The sequence below is a fragment of the Megalobrama amblycephala genome, linkage group LG10 (genome assembly GCF_018812025.1).
Source record: "Megalobrama amblycephala isolate DHTTF-2021 linkage group LG10, ASM1881202v1, whole genome shotgun sequence".
Taxonomy (NCBI): Eukaryota; Metazoa; Chordata; class Actinopteri; order Cypriniformes; family Xenocyprididae; genus Megalobrama; species Megalobrama amblycephala.
In genome coordinates this window covers 12,399,533-12,415,032 of record NC_063053.1, presented here as the reverse complement: position 1 = coordinate 12,415,032, position 15,500 = coordinate 12,399,533, and the positions used below count along the sequence as shown (strand labels likewise).

Below are 15,500 nucleotides of genomic sequence, written 5' to 3'. Positions count from 1 at the left end.
GCCACTGTAACTTTTTAACTGTTAATTTTTACCTGCAGAAAGCAGCTTGACACATTATGACAAGAATAATAAAATTGTATGCCTTTTATTGTAGACATTCATAGTACACATTATTTATAAGATGGCAGTTGATCTTAATATTTGACCTTTCAATAATATTTTCTCTATAGGATACCAAAGACTTAAGGGATCAAAGTAAAAAAGCATGGTATGTTGTAATTATCAGTATTAATTCATTAAAACAGTTATATGAACAATTATTATTATGTGCTAAGCATTACATCGGTTAAATTATAGAGGGGTAATTCACCCAAGAATTACACTATGCTACAATTACACTAAAATTGCACATTCTGTCATCATTTACTGTCTCACATGCTGTTCCAAAAAGAGACATTTTTCAAGATATCTTCTTTTATGTTTCACAGAAGATAGAAAGTCATACAGGGGTGAGTTTCCCGAAAGCATCGTTGGTGAACCATGGTCGTAAGTCCCATTGAACTCTATTGGTAACGACGGAACTTGCGACCATAGTTCGCTTTGGGAAACGCACCCCAGGTTTGGAACAACATGAGGTTGAGTAATTTATACAACTTTTTTTTTTTTTTCATGTGATGTATCCCTTTAATTCTGTCTTTTTTTTTGTTTTAGAGTTAACAAGGGAAAATAGTAAAAATATAAAAATATGCTAGTGCAAGTATATAACAATTTAGTTCAAACTTTGACCTGTGGAGGGCAGTAATACACTTAGCAGTGTCTACACTGCCGGAATTCTAATAGAGAAGAAGAAGAGAGCTAGTTCAAGATGAGCATTTATGGTTAAAATGTATAAAATTGTATTTATTTTTTTAAGAAAATGAGCGATGGTTTCTCTAGATAAGACCCTTATTTCTCGTCTGGGATCGCGTAGAATGCTTTGAAGCTGCAATGAAACTGTAATTTTGACCTTCAACCGTTTGGAGGCCATTGAAGTCCACTATATGGAGAAAAATCCTGGAATGTTTTCATCAAAAACCTTAATTTCTTCTCGACTGAAGAGAGAAAGACATGAACATCTTGGATGACTTGAGGATGAGTAAATTATCAGGAAATTTTCATTTGAAAGTGAACTAATCCTTTAAATAATGTAATAACTGCCTTTGAATATCACATTGTTCAATTTGTATGTTTTTATGCAAAACAAAGAAGTTACATTTTTGTGAAATAATATTTCAATTAAAGATGAGTTTATTTACACCATTGTAGATTTGATAAAGTTGCTCCAAGTTTTGTGGCATTTAAAGTTGATTTAAAAATGTATAATTTAATACGCCTATAGTCTGATGTAGTTTCTATTTCATTGTATGTTGCTAGGATTTATTGTGTTAATGTTGATGATGCCTGTTTGTTCTTTGAAGAGGTTTAATAAAGGTTCAAATTAACTTTAATCGCACCAACACACTAGATGGCAGTATGTTTCAGGATATTTTAGTTGAACTCGGAGCAATAAACCCCGGAAGAAGCGTGTGGGTCACTTGACCAGTAGTGGATGTCCACAGTTTATGATAAGTTTTCGTTGTTTTCCTCTTTATTTTTCTTTGATACACATACTCGCGGGAATTATTGCAACTCAACAACTGATTCGCTTACACTGATATACAGAAACTGATTGATAATTGGCAGCGTTAGGCTTTTTATTAGAAAACTGCAGCTGGATTCAACACTTAAACGTCTATTTTTACAATAATATTTATTGTTTTTTGGATAGACTGTCCCGACATATTTGACAATGGTTTTTGTCTGAAAAAAAATTGCCTGTGCTTTCCAAACTGTAGACATAAACTGTTCACAAATCATTAAAGTATTAGAAACAGATCAACGCGGATAAGGAATGGAATATGGCTACATCTGACTTGATGCTGAGTCTTGGACTTATTGGTAAGATCGAAATAACTGGAAAAGACAACATTTGTACATTTTTTATGTATTAAAGTGATAGCTCACCTCCCCAAAAAAGTTATGTGATAACTTACTCGCCCTCATATTTTTCCTTACCCGTATGAATTGTTTTCTTCTGTTGAGCACAATGAGTTGTTAGGCACTATTTGTCAGTCACTATTTACTTTCATTGTGTGGAAATTAGAAAAAGGATGCAGTGAAATTGAATGGTGACTGAGACTGTCGGTCCCTAGCGTTCAGTCTAATATCTCATTTTGTGTTCTGCAGAAGATAAATGCCAATATGACAGAATATTTTTGGGAAAACTATCCCTTTAAATATAGAATAATAATTATTTATTTATTATTATTTTATAGGGTTTTATTTATTTGTCAGTAATTGAATTTGTCCCTTTTACACAGAGAAAGATGTAAATGCAGACACGCTTTGGGTTTGGTGCTATCCTTCCATTGGTGCTGATCTGCGAGAAGTTCTGTTGAGAAAATGTTGCCTGACGTTGAACAATCGTGTGCTGCACACGTTTGTGTTCGGACAGTACAGCAGAACCTGGTACTACATCAGCACTGTCGAGGTTCAGGAGCCAACTGCACTTAAAAAGGTACCAGACTTCATGATTAGGACACCACTACCATCCTAAAAGCTTACAAACCTGTTCTCGAATAATGGAACAGGAATAGTTCAATATAAAATGAACAATTTGATCATATGATACGTTTTTTTTTTTTTTTCGTTTTTTTTTTTCATTTAATCATCTTTGTCATTCCAAACCTGTGTGACTGACTTTCTTCTGTGGAGCACAAAAGGACACAAAGCACTTCTCAGCTAACAAAAATAGGTTCTAAGAACATTGCTAATGTTAACTTTGATATCTTTGAAGGAATGTTTTATTAACATTACTGGAAGAACGTTTGCTCGTAACCTTGCCATAATGTTAGTTAAATTTCTGAGAACGTTTCATGTTAACCGGGTTTCCATATAATGAAAGTGAATGGTGACCAGGGGCTGTAAAGCTCCAAAATGTGACAAAACGCACCATAAACGTAGTCCATCCTCGTGCGCTATATGTTCTTTGTCTTGTAAAATCAGCTCTGTGTGAGAAAATGTAAATAATTTTTCACTTATAATTGTTTCCACTGCCAAACAACTAACAGTCATGATATTTCTTATTTAAATGTACCCTCTCCAACTGTTTGTTGAAAGTGTGATGTGAAAGAAGTCATGTAAATTAATAAAATCTTTAAACATCATGGCCCGGTTTCACAGACAGGGCTTAGACCAAGCCAGGATTAGATAGATCTTAGTTCAATTAGGGTATTTAAAGGGTTAGTTCACCCAAAAATGAAAATTATGTAATTTATTACTCACCCTCATGTCGTTCTACACCCTTAAGACTTTCGTCATCTTCAGAACACAAATTAAGATATTTTTGATGAAATCCGATGGCTTAGTGAGGCCTCTAATGCCAACAAGTTTTGAAATTGTTTGAATATTGTTGTAGACAATAGGCCTTGGAGAGCCACTGCTATAATCTATTGCAATTATAACTTCATTTGTGACAAATCTGACAACTTAGTATATCTCATCATGTGCTTTTCACCTTAAAGGTGCTAAAAAGGATGTTTTGTTTTATACATTTTTGCAATATTACTTGAAACTGTCTTTACTAACTGATAAAAGACTATTTATTAGGTGCACTGAAAGGAATAATATTAATATACATCATCTGTGCACGAGGTAGGGCCTTAAAAACATCATGCCATCGAAAGGAAGGGGGGTTGTTCTTACACATGCGCTCATTTCAAAAACTCAGTAACAGTCTTTGGTTTCTCAGTCGACGAAAAGATCCTCTTTATCACCTTTAAGTGTTGTATGCTTTGTAGACAGATGGTACTTATTTTTATTCAAAATCATGCCGGTTTGCTAACTGACTTTTCATTTTCATTCAAAGGTGACACATTTCTCAATAGTTGTCACAGCTAAGGACTTCAACCCTGAAAAATATGCTGCATTCAGTAGAGTTCTGTGCAGGTAGGTTTAATTTAAGTAAAAACCATTTAGTTTCACAACAGAGGTTCCCACTTGAGTGTAGTTGTTTGTGTTGAGTTTAAATTATTGGTCATTCATCATTATTACTTCAGTAAGCATCTTTTGTTTGTCACAAAATCATTTCTAAGGACATACACTGACTTTGTGATGTTGCATCTGTAACATATTGTTTTTGCTCAGAACGTATATTAAACATGGGAGCCCTGTGAAGATGATGGAAGGCTACATTGCTGTTCTGACCAAAGGGATATGCCAGAGTGATGAGAACGGCTCCTTCCTTATCAAAGATTATGACGTCAGGAAAGCCTACCTGGCTGGCTCCTTAAAAGGTCAGGGGTGCACCCTTAAAATGAACATTACAAGCACTTATGGCAGCTTGAAGCAAGAACTGAACAGCTAAAATCATCTGATGTATACTTATTTTTAGTACCATAGCCATTTGCTCCAATTGGCTTCATGGTTGTTGGCTTTCAAGAAAGCATCTCAGTTCTGTAAAACATGTACGTATGGTATCCAGTTTGCTATATTTAAGATTTCATGAGATGTTTCAATCTTTATTTTAGATGTTGTGTCACAATTTGGTATGGAGACCATCATCCTTTACACAGCACTAATGCTGAAAAAAAGAGTGGTGGTCTATCACCCACGGATTGAGGCGCTGCTGGAGTTCACAAGGTAACCATGGAAAGTTTCATTACACAACAAGATCATTAAGTTGACATGAAATCAAAATGACCCTATTTACATCCTTAATTTAATTTCTAATTATATTGTGCATGATTCATTGACCTACATTAATCCAAACTAGAAATGTGTCAGATTAAGGAAAATAAAATAGGTTGCAAACAGCATTTCACATTGAATTTAAGTATCTTAGTATTTATGTCCTGTGGTGCTTTAACAAAGAGCAGAAAGTGCTTATGTTTCTATTTCTTTCTTTCTGCTGCGATTTCTGCACATCATGTAAGGATAAACGGTCAGGGGTCTCATAGATTGATTTCTTTCAAAAAGAAAAGGAAAAAAAAAATCTTACTGACCCCAAACTTATGAATATGATAATGGTCATGCACTAACAAGGCTGGAAGTGGTAAAAGTGTTTTTCTTTTTAAAACCAGAGCTCTTCCTGGCCTAGTGTGGCATAGAAAAGACTGGTCCATCCTCCACCCTTTTGTTCATCTGGATAATAATGAGCTGGAAAACCTCAAGCTGTGTACAGGTATGATGGAAAATAAGTCCTTCTCCCAAAACTCATTCTTGCAATGGTTATGAATCACTTTGTTCACTATCTATCTCTGTAGGCTACGTTGCAGGGTTTGTCGATCCTGAAGTCAGAGACCGATCAGACCTGTTTGATGTGTATGTAAATCTTCCAGACAGTGAGATCACTGTATCACAAAATGCCAAAGGTGAGAGATTCTGCTTTACAGATAGATTGAGACTAGAATTGTCAAGTACCAATTACCATGCCTTGTTTTTCTTTTTCAGAGGCATTGGCTATGGGAAAACTCCATAAAGAGATTGGCAACTTCATTGTCCAGGCTGCAGAGGACACTGATCGCACAGATGCGCAGGTTATTAAGGTGAGTAATAAGAACAAGTATTAGCAAAGAAACAACATATAGCTGTAGCACAATCTACTTTGAAGTCCTCAAAATCCTGCAACACTGTGGTTTAATCCAACGCCTTTTTTATGTTTCAATCTGTTTCCAGGAAATTTCAATAAAAACTAAAGAGATCCTCAGTAACCTGATGTCTCTTGCTGATGAAGCAGACAACTCCAAATTGACTTTGGAGACTCTGAAGCAGCGGCATTACCCTCCAGCGACTGAAAACTTTCTCTTCCACTTAGCTGCAGCTGAGCAACTCCTGAAGATCTGACCAATCAGTGCATCCCGTCCAACTGGCATGCCTCAAAATAATCATTGAGAGAAGAACTTACCTTTCATAGTGGAATCACAAAATGAATTGTAACATTTGAAAGAATCTCTGGCTAATTTCAGGGTTGTGAACAGGACAAAAGTTTTATTGGGATATAAATATATATTTCTTATAAAGATATACAAAAGATAGCTATAACTTGATCCTCTCCTGGGTGCAATTACAAATGTTGAATGTGATATTTCTAAGCGATAACAGGTTTGAGGTAAATAATTAATAATCAAACCTTTTGGTAGCACTTAGATCTTGAGCCAATGAACAATTTATATTTATATCTCTGCACTCATTAACAAGGTATCTAATTAAGTTGTTCGTAATCTTAATTGGGCATGCTCTTTGAAATTTTATAATATTTCATAATTGCACACCAAGGGCTGACGGTTGCCTAGTTCATGCCTAACAAAACATTTGTTTAGCTGTAAAATAACTGTTATGGTAATTGTTCAATTAAATAAAATTGCTCTAGCGAGGTTCCCATTAAATTCAGAATGTAAAGCCACTGAAAACTTTTTACTGAACTGTTGAGTGCCAAAACCTAACCATAAAGTTATGATGTTAATTAACAATCTGTAGGTCTATTCATGTAAGAGTACTTTTTAATGATAAAATACTCTAATTTAAATATACAAAAGTCATTCCTAATGTGGGATGGAACCTTGTTCCCACATTTTGCATTTGCATTGCCACATAATATTGGCTTCAGCATTCCTTTATATATTTTGTTTAATATCCTTATTAATCTCAAAACCCCTTATCAGCTAGGGCTATCCTCTGTGCATAAATCGATCATAGAAGAAATTCTGATATGTGTGCAATATATCCTGAAAAAAGAGGATGCTCAAACTGTACATCTTTAATTTCTTAAACACTGTCCTAATTTTCAGAGTCATAACATGCTGTTTCCTCAGATACTTTGTTAAATGCATATGTGATCATTAAACATACAAAAAGTACACGTGAGTGGCAACAGGAATTTTTTTGACACTAACAAACAGAGTGAGGTTATAATTGTTTGAGTTTTATTGACATTATTTGGTAAAATCCATTTCAATGTAGTGAATTCAGCTATTCATATGAATCCAAAACCATACAGCTGTACCTCTTAATTTGGTCATTAAGTATTAGTACAGCATCAATTAGTAGCTCATAAACCCTTTGGGAAAAAAGAGCGCATGTTTTTCATACTTCTAGTGTACACCATTTTGAATTTGTCGAAATACATTTAACTTAATATTGTATTGTTTCCATTGTCATTTCATGTCAGCAAACCCTGTCAATAAAAGTCACCCTCAAATAAGCAAGTTTGCAATAGCAACTTTACAGTCCTCTGTGGTAACACAGTTCCCCATTACTTTCAAGTGACTGAAACTCCTCTTCTAAATTCTCCCTCTTTATCTGCAAACAAAAAATAAGGTTAGTTGTCTGAATCATGCTTATCTATTGGTGATGGATAATGCATTTTTTGATGAAAACATTCAGAGAATTGATTAATGTATTTATAAAATTAAACTGAATAAGTATGACAACCTGGTTTATAATGAATTAGCACCAACATTTAACAAACATCAGTTATCTAATGCGTTACCTTGCCAAACTGTGGAAAAACACTGAAGGACACCGGAATCATCAGGCCAAAAATAATGGCAGTACTGACATGCCGAACAGGAGCGATTATCATTGGGTTTCTTTGGACAAACTTTGCCCTGAAACATTGACAAGAGATTTCACATTTTCACACTATCAAAACTTTTAAGAATCAAATTGTGAAATGGAAAGCAAATGGTTTGGACTTGTACCTTTTAAGAAGAGCCAGCAGAAAACTGGGAACAGCTGCAGTGGTGCCAAAGAGAGCAGCTCTTGAGAGGGCTGTTTCCTTTATGGCCTAAGACCAACACATGATAGAAACCAAATGATGCTTGAGATCCATGAATGATTAGATGTGAGACATCATATAATACTAATTACATGCGAAGAATATACAACAATGAGCCAAAACATTATGACCACCTGCCTAATATGCTGTTGGTCATCTGCGTGCTGCCAAAACAGATAATTCACTTCACCTGTGACTGGACATAATATTATGGCTCATCAGTAATATTTGAAATAATTTAATGATAAAGAGCTTAGGTGGAATAAGGTTTTGTTGCAGTCTCACCTTGGAACCAGCTTCCTTTGAAACTCCAACAGCATTCCCGTTAGAATCAAACACTTGTATTCCGTTCTCAGACTCTTCGCTTCTCACCACCATTACACTGAAAGCAGCTAGACAGGCTAGAAAACCACATGTTTGGCTCAAAATTTTTCAATGGTATTAAGACACACTTTAGATCAGGAATATGTATGAAATGGAGTAACTATGCTAGGTGTGTTGTGTGCATATACATTGGTGTTCTTACCTGAGAGAGGAATAGGTAACAAGGATCTACAGATGGTCTCAGTCACAGCACTGAAGAGTCTAAAACGCTGGAGTATAATCGGTGGAAGAGCCTGAAAAGAGAGCATTTCACTCCAAAATCAAAAGAAAATAATTATCTGTACTACAATAAAAATAGTATAGTTCACTGCTTTTGATTAAATAAAGTAGCATAAATTAAAATACAACAAATGGTGTGTGGAATAAAATAATCTATAATTTTCCTCACAAAACCTTAATGAGAATTAAATTATTTTTTTCATTACGTTAATGATCTTTCAGAGAAAACGTGTGCCTAATTGGCATTCAAATTATGCGTATTGTGTATTAAAATAATAATAATGCACAACATCTTAATGGACCTAAATTAGGCTTAATTTTCTTTAAACTAAACATAACTTTGTTTCTTTCTTTTGATTTCAGGGGGTGAAATATGACCCGGACATGAACCTTGAACCTTGACAGGTTTCATGAGATTCACACACCTGTGTCAACAATTTTCCAAACATAAAATCATCAGATGAATATGGTTTATTGACTGAGAAAACAGGACTGTGACAAAAATCTCTCGTACCCCTGCAAATGTTGAGTAGGAAACTGTTCCAACAATAAGAAGTGACTGCTTCATTGATGTTTTGTTATCCTAAGCAAAAAAAGTGAAATAAATGTAACAATTAAATCCTGTATCAGAATACTCATTAGTATTATTACTCACTTGCACAAAAGAAAAGGAAATACATCCTGGGACATAACACTGTGGTTAAAATATTCTGCTAAGCAACACAAAGACAATTTTTTAGTTTTATTTAAAAGTAATAAAAAAAGAAAGAAACAATTCTTTACCTTAGTTGCTGTTGCATTTCTGTTAGAATGGTTGAATCCTGCACAGTATGACTGAAGCAAAAACTGTAGCAAAAATTGTCACAAAAATTGATAGTTGATAAGATATAAATAAAGACAAACATGAACAAGAATGTACTTACTTGCCAAAACAAAGCAGGTTTAATGCCTTTGTGAGGTATTAAACTTGCAACAACCTGTGGAAACAAAAATATGTGTGATCTTTCATTTGCAGATTATGAAAAAAAAACTCACAAATTTACATTTTAAGTTGCTCATCTCTAGCACACCATAAGCACATTCTGAAATTGAGAACTCACCAAGGGAGCAGATATAGGTAGAAAACCTGAAAACAAAATGAAAAAGATGTCATCAGAGAAGCAAAAGAACATTTTCAATTCAGATGAATGCAAATTGCTTCACATATATGAAGCAATATCTCAAGCACATAAATTACAGAAAACACAAACCCTCAAGTTGTTGTTATACCTTGAGGACGAAACACTGGTGAGATTACGGCTCCAGTATCAGCATGGACAGAAGACTGAAAATGTATAACAATGTTAATGACAAAATAAATGTAAATAAATAAAATGTACTAACAAAATAAAAAGTACTGCAGTATTTATTATAAAATGATTTACACATGTACATCATTATTTATAATCAAAATGATTTCCCTCTGATGGTGTTTTTAACCCGACCCGTCACTCATATGAGATCACAGTAACAGCAAACCACAACCATACAATCAATTCCCAATGGACAAAATCAAGTTTCTACTTTTTTTTTCTTCAGGAAGCCATTTCACTTAGATGTATGTCAAAATTGAATCTATTAATATTTATTATATAATTAAAATTATACAATTATCATTTGTGAAACAACAGAAGTTAACACAGAGAACATATTAATACAAAATTTATTCTTTCAGTTCTGTAGCCTCTTTCGTCACATGTCAGAGGAGTCAGTGAATATCTATACCTGTTTGTCACGCTCATTTGAAAAATGTAAATTCATTCACTTACAAGAGACAGTAACCAGGCATTAGCAACCTAGAGAGAGATAGATAGGAATATTATTATGCATGAATGAATGAATGAATGAATGAATGAATAAATGAATGAATGAATGAGCTACTAAACATATTGTGCAGCCTACTTTTTCATTTCTCTGTGTATTTCCCTCTTTCTGAAGAAGTGTCCGGGCTTCCTCAATTTCAGCCTAAGGAAAAATCATATTATGTATTTTGTTGTCATCTATCAAATGTAAACAATATTATATGTAAGGAACAAATATCACAATGTTCGTTTCACCCTGTATGCGCATGATACTGTTCATACAGTCTTTCTATAAGAAGCAATTGACTGTACTCATGTGACTGATGTTATATTACAGTATGTGCATGTGCTGATTATGTTGCTGCTACTCACCTGTGATGACAACACTAAACGGGGGTCGAGGATGTTGAACCAGAGACGCAGTCTGCTCAGAAAAGACTGCAAAATTATCCATTTATTAGTCACTGATATCATAATTTTCATGAAAAAGACAAATATAAATCAAAACATTTTAAAACGACACACATATTCAAGAAAGTACCTGTCCATTGTTTTGCCAGTACTGTAAGTTGGGGTCCATTTTAGCTTTTTAATGACAGCTCTACAAGCATTACCAATTCATTTTATTATTCTTAAACACAGCTTAACTTGTGTAGGTCACGCAGTTAAGACATACTTGAGACTGCGGCGCAGCGCTTCCGCATGTCACGTGCTCAGACATCATCCAATTATATTCCAGCGTGATCAGGGTGCGCGTCAAAACAAATAAACGTAAAAGAGCCATCAAATTAAAGAAAACGAAAAAACACACAAAAGACAGAATGTATTGTTATTTGACACAAAATTGCCTATTACTTCATTTAGTTCATTCAGTTTCAATTAATTTGCTAAGCAACTGATTGATGGTTTTATTTCTGTTTTAAGTATAATTCTAAAAATGCCTACCTTTGACATTTCGTCGTAATGTGGTCTTTTTGCTGTGAAATCTTTAATAATATTTGATATTTTGTAATATTTGTAAATAAAATAACTTCTGCATTGTTAGAAATATTTCAAGATGAACATTTACTAGAGCAACTTAGATTTACTTGATTATCCAATACATACATCATCTTCTTCTTCTTCTTTTTTTTTTTTTTTTTTTTTTTTTTTTTTTTTTTACATTTTACGTGTTTAAATGTATTTATGATACAACATGCTTTTACAACATGCTTTTGAGAATCATTTGAGTTTAACGTAGACCTTCCCTTTATACCTCTCAATCAGCATTGCATTATGTTGTGCCCCCCTACAATTAAAACTAGAGAGCTTTGATCATAAAAATTAAGCATTTAAATATCCTGATGAATAAAATACATGAAAACACATGCAAACCTTATAGCCTATAAAATCGATTTTTCAGACTCATTATTTCATATGTCAGGCTTTAATATAGTTTTCAAACACTGATTCTTGTGGGCACCAATTTATCTATTATTTGTTTGTATTATTAAGCAATTATTTTAAACAACTGCTTAGGGGTGTGCGTGTGCTGCGCAACAAATGCAAAATTAGTGCGCAGCTTTGATGCTCAAGGAGTTTTTAGCTGTATTGAGCACATTGGCAAGATGGCAGCCACCATCGGGAGACTTCTCGGGACTTCTGTAAGTTTCATTTTGAAGTAGCGATGAATCAGATTTCTGCTGCGAAAGATTATTACGAGGAATAAGTGCTGAATTGCATTTAGGTGCATTTTGGTTAGATTCTGTTAGTCGTCGTTTGGTTAGCAGATACGTTTCACGGTATTTAACCTTTATCCAGCTTATGCAATGTTCACTGTGAAATACCTGTCAGAATCACCAGTGCAATTGTTTTGTATATATTGTGCAGACCTTTTTGTTATTAACTGATTAACAATTTGATGTATTTTTAACCTAACGTGGTAAGTAGCAAGTTTATGTTAGATTAAAGTATGATATACTTTTTTTTTTTTTTTTTTTAACTTCTTTTTACATACTCTCCCTGCAAATATATATTTTAAAAAGCACCAAAATGTACAGTATTCGTGGAATGTGCCATTATTCAGTGGACCTGTATAGTTTGACAATGTGCACAATGTTAGGAATATGAATGGGCATTGGTCAATGTTAGGGCATGGTGCTATCTGTTGAAAAGTGATAACCAGTTTGTTTAACGACTCTTTCACATGTTTGTCCCTCCTTTTCACAACAGGCAAGAAGAGTTGCAGTTAATGGACTGAAGGCCTTGGTCCCTCACAATGGACCATCAGTGATCAGGGCCCCACAATCCCTTGCCTGCATTGCTGCACAAAAAGCTTGCTTCTCAATCAGTAAGTCTTAAAAGACTAATGAGATTTTGTCTTTAATTAAATATAGTACTATCTTCTCTAATCCATCATGCATGTTTGTAAAAATCAGGCACTGCTAGATGGGCCCCAGCAGTCACTCAACAGGCCCCACATTTCAAAGGCACTGCTGTTCTCAATGGAGAGTTCAAGGAGATCAGCCTAGAAGATTTCAAGGGCAAATACCTGGTCCTTTTCTTTTACCCACTAGATTTGTAAGTTAATGTAGTAATCTAATAATTTTTAAATAACATTTAATTTTTTTGTAACTTTTATGGAGTGTAGAAATAAAGCATTCACTCATGCGCAAGATTGTCTCAGTATAGAGCATTCTTAAAGGAACACTCCACTTTTTTTGAAAATAGGCTCATTTTCCAACTCCCCTAGAGTTAAACAGTTGAGTTTTACCGTTTTCAAATCCATTCAGCCGATCTCCACGTCTGGCGGTACCACTTTTAGCATAGCTTAGCATAGTTCATTGAATCTGATTAGACCGTTAGCATCTCGCTCAAAAATGACCAAAGAGTTTTGATATTTTTCCTATTTAAAACTTGACTCTTCTGTAGTTATATCGTGTACTGAGACCGACGGAAAATTTAAAAGTTGAGATTTTCTAGGCTGATATGGCTAGGAACTATACTCTCATTGGGTTTAACTCTAGGGGAGTTGGAAAATGAGCCTATTTTCAAAAAAGTGGAGTGTTCCTTTAAGAATACAACTTCTATTGTAATATTCTTTTAAGTAATAATTAAAGTAATATATCTCAATTGTAACTATATTTATACATTACTATAGAGTTATTGATTAAATTATTAAATGCTTCTTTATTTCTGCCCACTCGGCAGCACTTTTGTTTGCCCCACAGAGATCATCGCCTTCAGTGACAAGGCCAATGAGTTTCGTGATGTAAACTGTCAAGTTGTTGGTGTGTCTGTGGACTCTCACTTTACCCACCTGGCCTGGACCAACACCCCGAGAAAGGTTTATACTTAACAATGTTCACAATATTCACAATGGCTGTGTACACACTGCAGCTAAATATACTTGTCACTTTACAGTGTTTACTAGGCCTTATTAATTAGTTGCCTGAAATGAAACACGCACAGTTTACATGCTGTCCAAACAGTGCAACGTTTGACACTGTACACATTACGGTTTATACATTCTCAGTTCTCTAAATAGGATCAAGGTATTGGGAAACTAGCATCAGAAATGCCTAAATCATGCAAAATGTTAATCTTGCCAACTAAAGTCTGGTTTTCCTAGAGTGGAGGATTAGGGAAAATCCACATTCCCCTGTTGGCTGATCTTACAAAGCAGGTGTCCAGAGACTATGGGGTCCTGCTGGAGGGTCCTGGAATTGCTCTAAGGTACCGTCATTTAATCAATGGACATGGCTTACTTTATTTTAGACATTCTCAAACATTTTATTTCCTGTATCTGTATGTTTGTTTTCATGCTTTGCTAAGCTTTTTAGCAAATTATACATCACTAAATGATGTTTCACATTATAGGGGTCTTTTCATTATTGATCCTAATGGAGTGATCCGACACATGAGCGTAAACGACCTGCCGGTTGGACGCTCTGTTGAGGAAACCCTCCGTCTGGTCAAGGCTTTCCAGTTTGTGGAAACCCATGGTGAAGTCTGTCCTGCCAGCTGGACCCCAAAGTCACCCACGGTAAGCTTTTTCTGTTTTACTGGTATTTCATTGTGCGATATGATTGTATAATATGTGGTTGGTGCATTAAGGACTACTAAAAATTGAGATACCTCAACTTCTGGATGAGTAAATTGAACCTTTTTTTGTAAATGTGTACACTGTTTTAAAGCAGGTAAAGGACAAGTTTTCTCTTTTTTTTCAGTATTGTTACAGTGATGGTAGTATATGTAAATTAACTCTTTATTCATTTTGAAGTACCTCCTAAACCCAGGTAGATTTAAAGGTAGGATAGGCAATTTTGGAGAGGCTAGCAATAGCAAGCTAGCTTTGAAAGCTCAAGATCCCACCCTCCCACCTTCAGAGCGCTTTCCAAAGCCACACCTCCTTCAAAACACATGAACATGCACAGCACCATGAGAGAGATGATACATTTTTTTAATATTTAGACCACTTTTATTATTGGCTGCTCAGGATGTTTAGAGTTTTAACCAGTATAACATTACCTACCCTACCTTTTAATCATTAAATCAAACCTTTTTGTAAATGTGTACACCATTTTAAAGCAGTTAAAGGATAAGTTCGTTGTTACGATGTCGGTGGTATACGTAAATTAACTCTCTTCATTTTAGTGCATCTCCCTGATTATTTATCTTTATAGATTTATTATAGATCTGGGTGCGTAACATGAAGGAAAAAGTATGCATTGTTCATTTACATATACTAGACACTGTAATACAAAGCTTGTTGAAAATCAGCGAACTTGTCCTTTAAGTTATTGTGAATGGGTAGTATTTGGCCAGCTATGAGCTACTTATTAAGTCTGTCATGGCCATAGATAATGGTATGAAATGTAAGGTTTGTGGGGTTGTTGCTGTTGTTTTGACTTTGCATTTATGTATTTGTTTGTTTTAGATTAAACCGACTCCAGATGGCTCGAAGGAATACTTTGAGAAGGTCAACTGAAAACGCTAAAACTATTGGTACTGACAGATCCTGCAGATCTTAGCATTTAACTGAAACAAGTCCATAATCCATATGCAAAATAAATATAATTTATAGACTTCATGTATCAGTATGTTGGCAGTTAATAGGGAGTGGAATCTGTTTTGATTTATATATTTAAGCTGTCCGAATAAAAACTGCACTGAGTTAAATTTGTCTCTTTGCCATAGTACATGCTTTCTATTCAAAGTGCTTCACTCTCTGACATAAGCAAATAATTTTTGATTAAATATTGTTTAATTATATAAAAATA

General features: G+C 34.6%; 3 protein-coding genes across 3 annotated transcripts; 2 read left to right on the top strand and 1 right to left on the bottom strand.

The window, feature by feature from the left end:
- Positions 1-1,471: 1,471 nt before the first annotated feature.
- dennd10 (DENN domain containing 10) lies at positions 1,472-6,875 on the top strand. Its single transcript, XM_048204619.1, has 9 exons — positions 1,472-1,917; positions 2,340-2,536; positions 3,887-3,966; positions 4,165-4,313; positions 4,548-4,659; positions 5,100-5,200; positions 5,283-5,390; positions 5,470-5,564; positions 5,695-6,875. The coding sequence occupies exons 1-9, from the start codon at positions 1,878-1,880 to the stop codon at positions 5,860-5,862; spliced, it is 1,050 nt and encodes a 349-aa protein (XP_048060576.1). The 5' UTR covers positions 1,472-1,877; the 3' UTR covers positions 5,863-6,875.
- A 44-nt stretch (positions 6,876-6,919) lies between these two features.
- On the bottom strand, positions 6,920-10,963 carry sfxn4 (sideroflexin 4). Its single transcript, XM_048204620.1, has 14 exons — positions 10,781-10,963; positions 10,612-10,677; positions 10,340-10,402; positions 10,207-10,233; positions 9,668-9,722; positions 9,499-9,524; positions 9,322-9,375; positions 9,182-9,244; positions 8,913-8,981; positions 8,322-8,412; positions 8,081-8,196; positions 7,719-7,804; positions 7,508-7,625; positions 6,920-7,317 (listed from the first exon to the last, which is right to left on the bottom strand). Exons 1-14 carry the CDS (start codon positions 10,817-10,819, stop codon positions 7,240-7,242), a joined length of 951 nt encoding a protein of 316 aa, XP_048060577.1. The 5' UTR covers positions 10,820-10,963; the 3' UTR covers positions 6,920-7,239.
- Positions 10,964-11,739: 776 nt separating this feature from the next.
- prdx3 (peroxiredoxin 3) lies at positions 11,740-15,403 on the top strand. Its single transcript, XM_048204621.1, has 7 exons — positions 11,740-11,882; positions 12,451-12,568; positions 12,657-12,798; positions 13,429-13,564; positions 13,850-13,953; positions 14,098-14,263; positions 15,158-15,403. Exons 1-7 carry the CDS (start codon positions 11,847-11,849, stop codon positions 15,206-15,208), a joined length of 753 nt encoding a protein of 250 aa, XP_048060578.1. The 5' UTR covers positions 11,740-11,846; the 3' UTR covers positions 15,209-15,403.
- Positions 15,404-15,500: the final 97 nt, after the last annotated feature.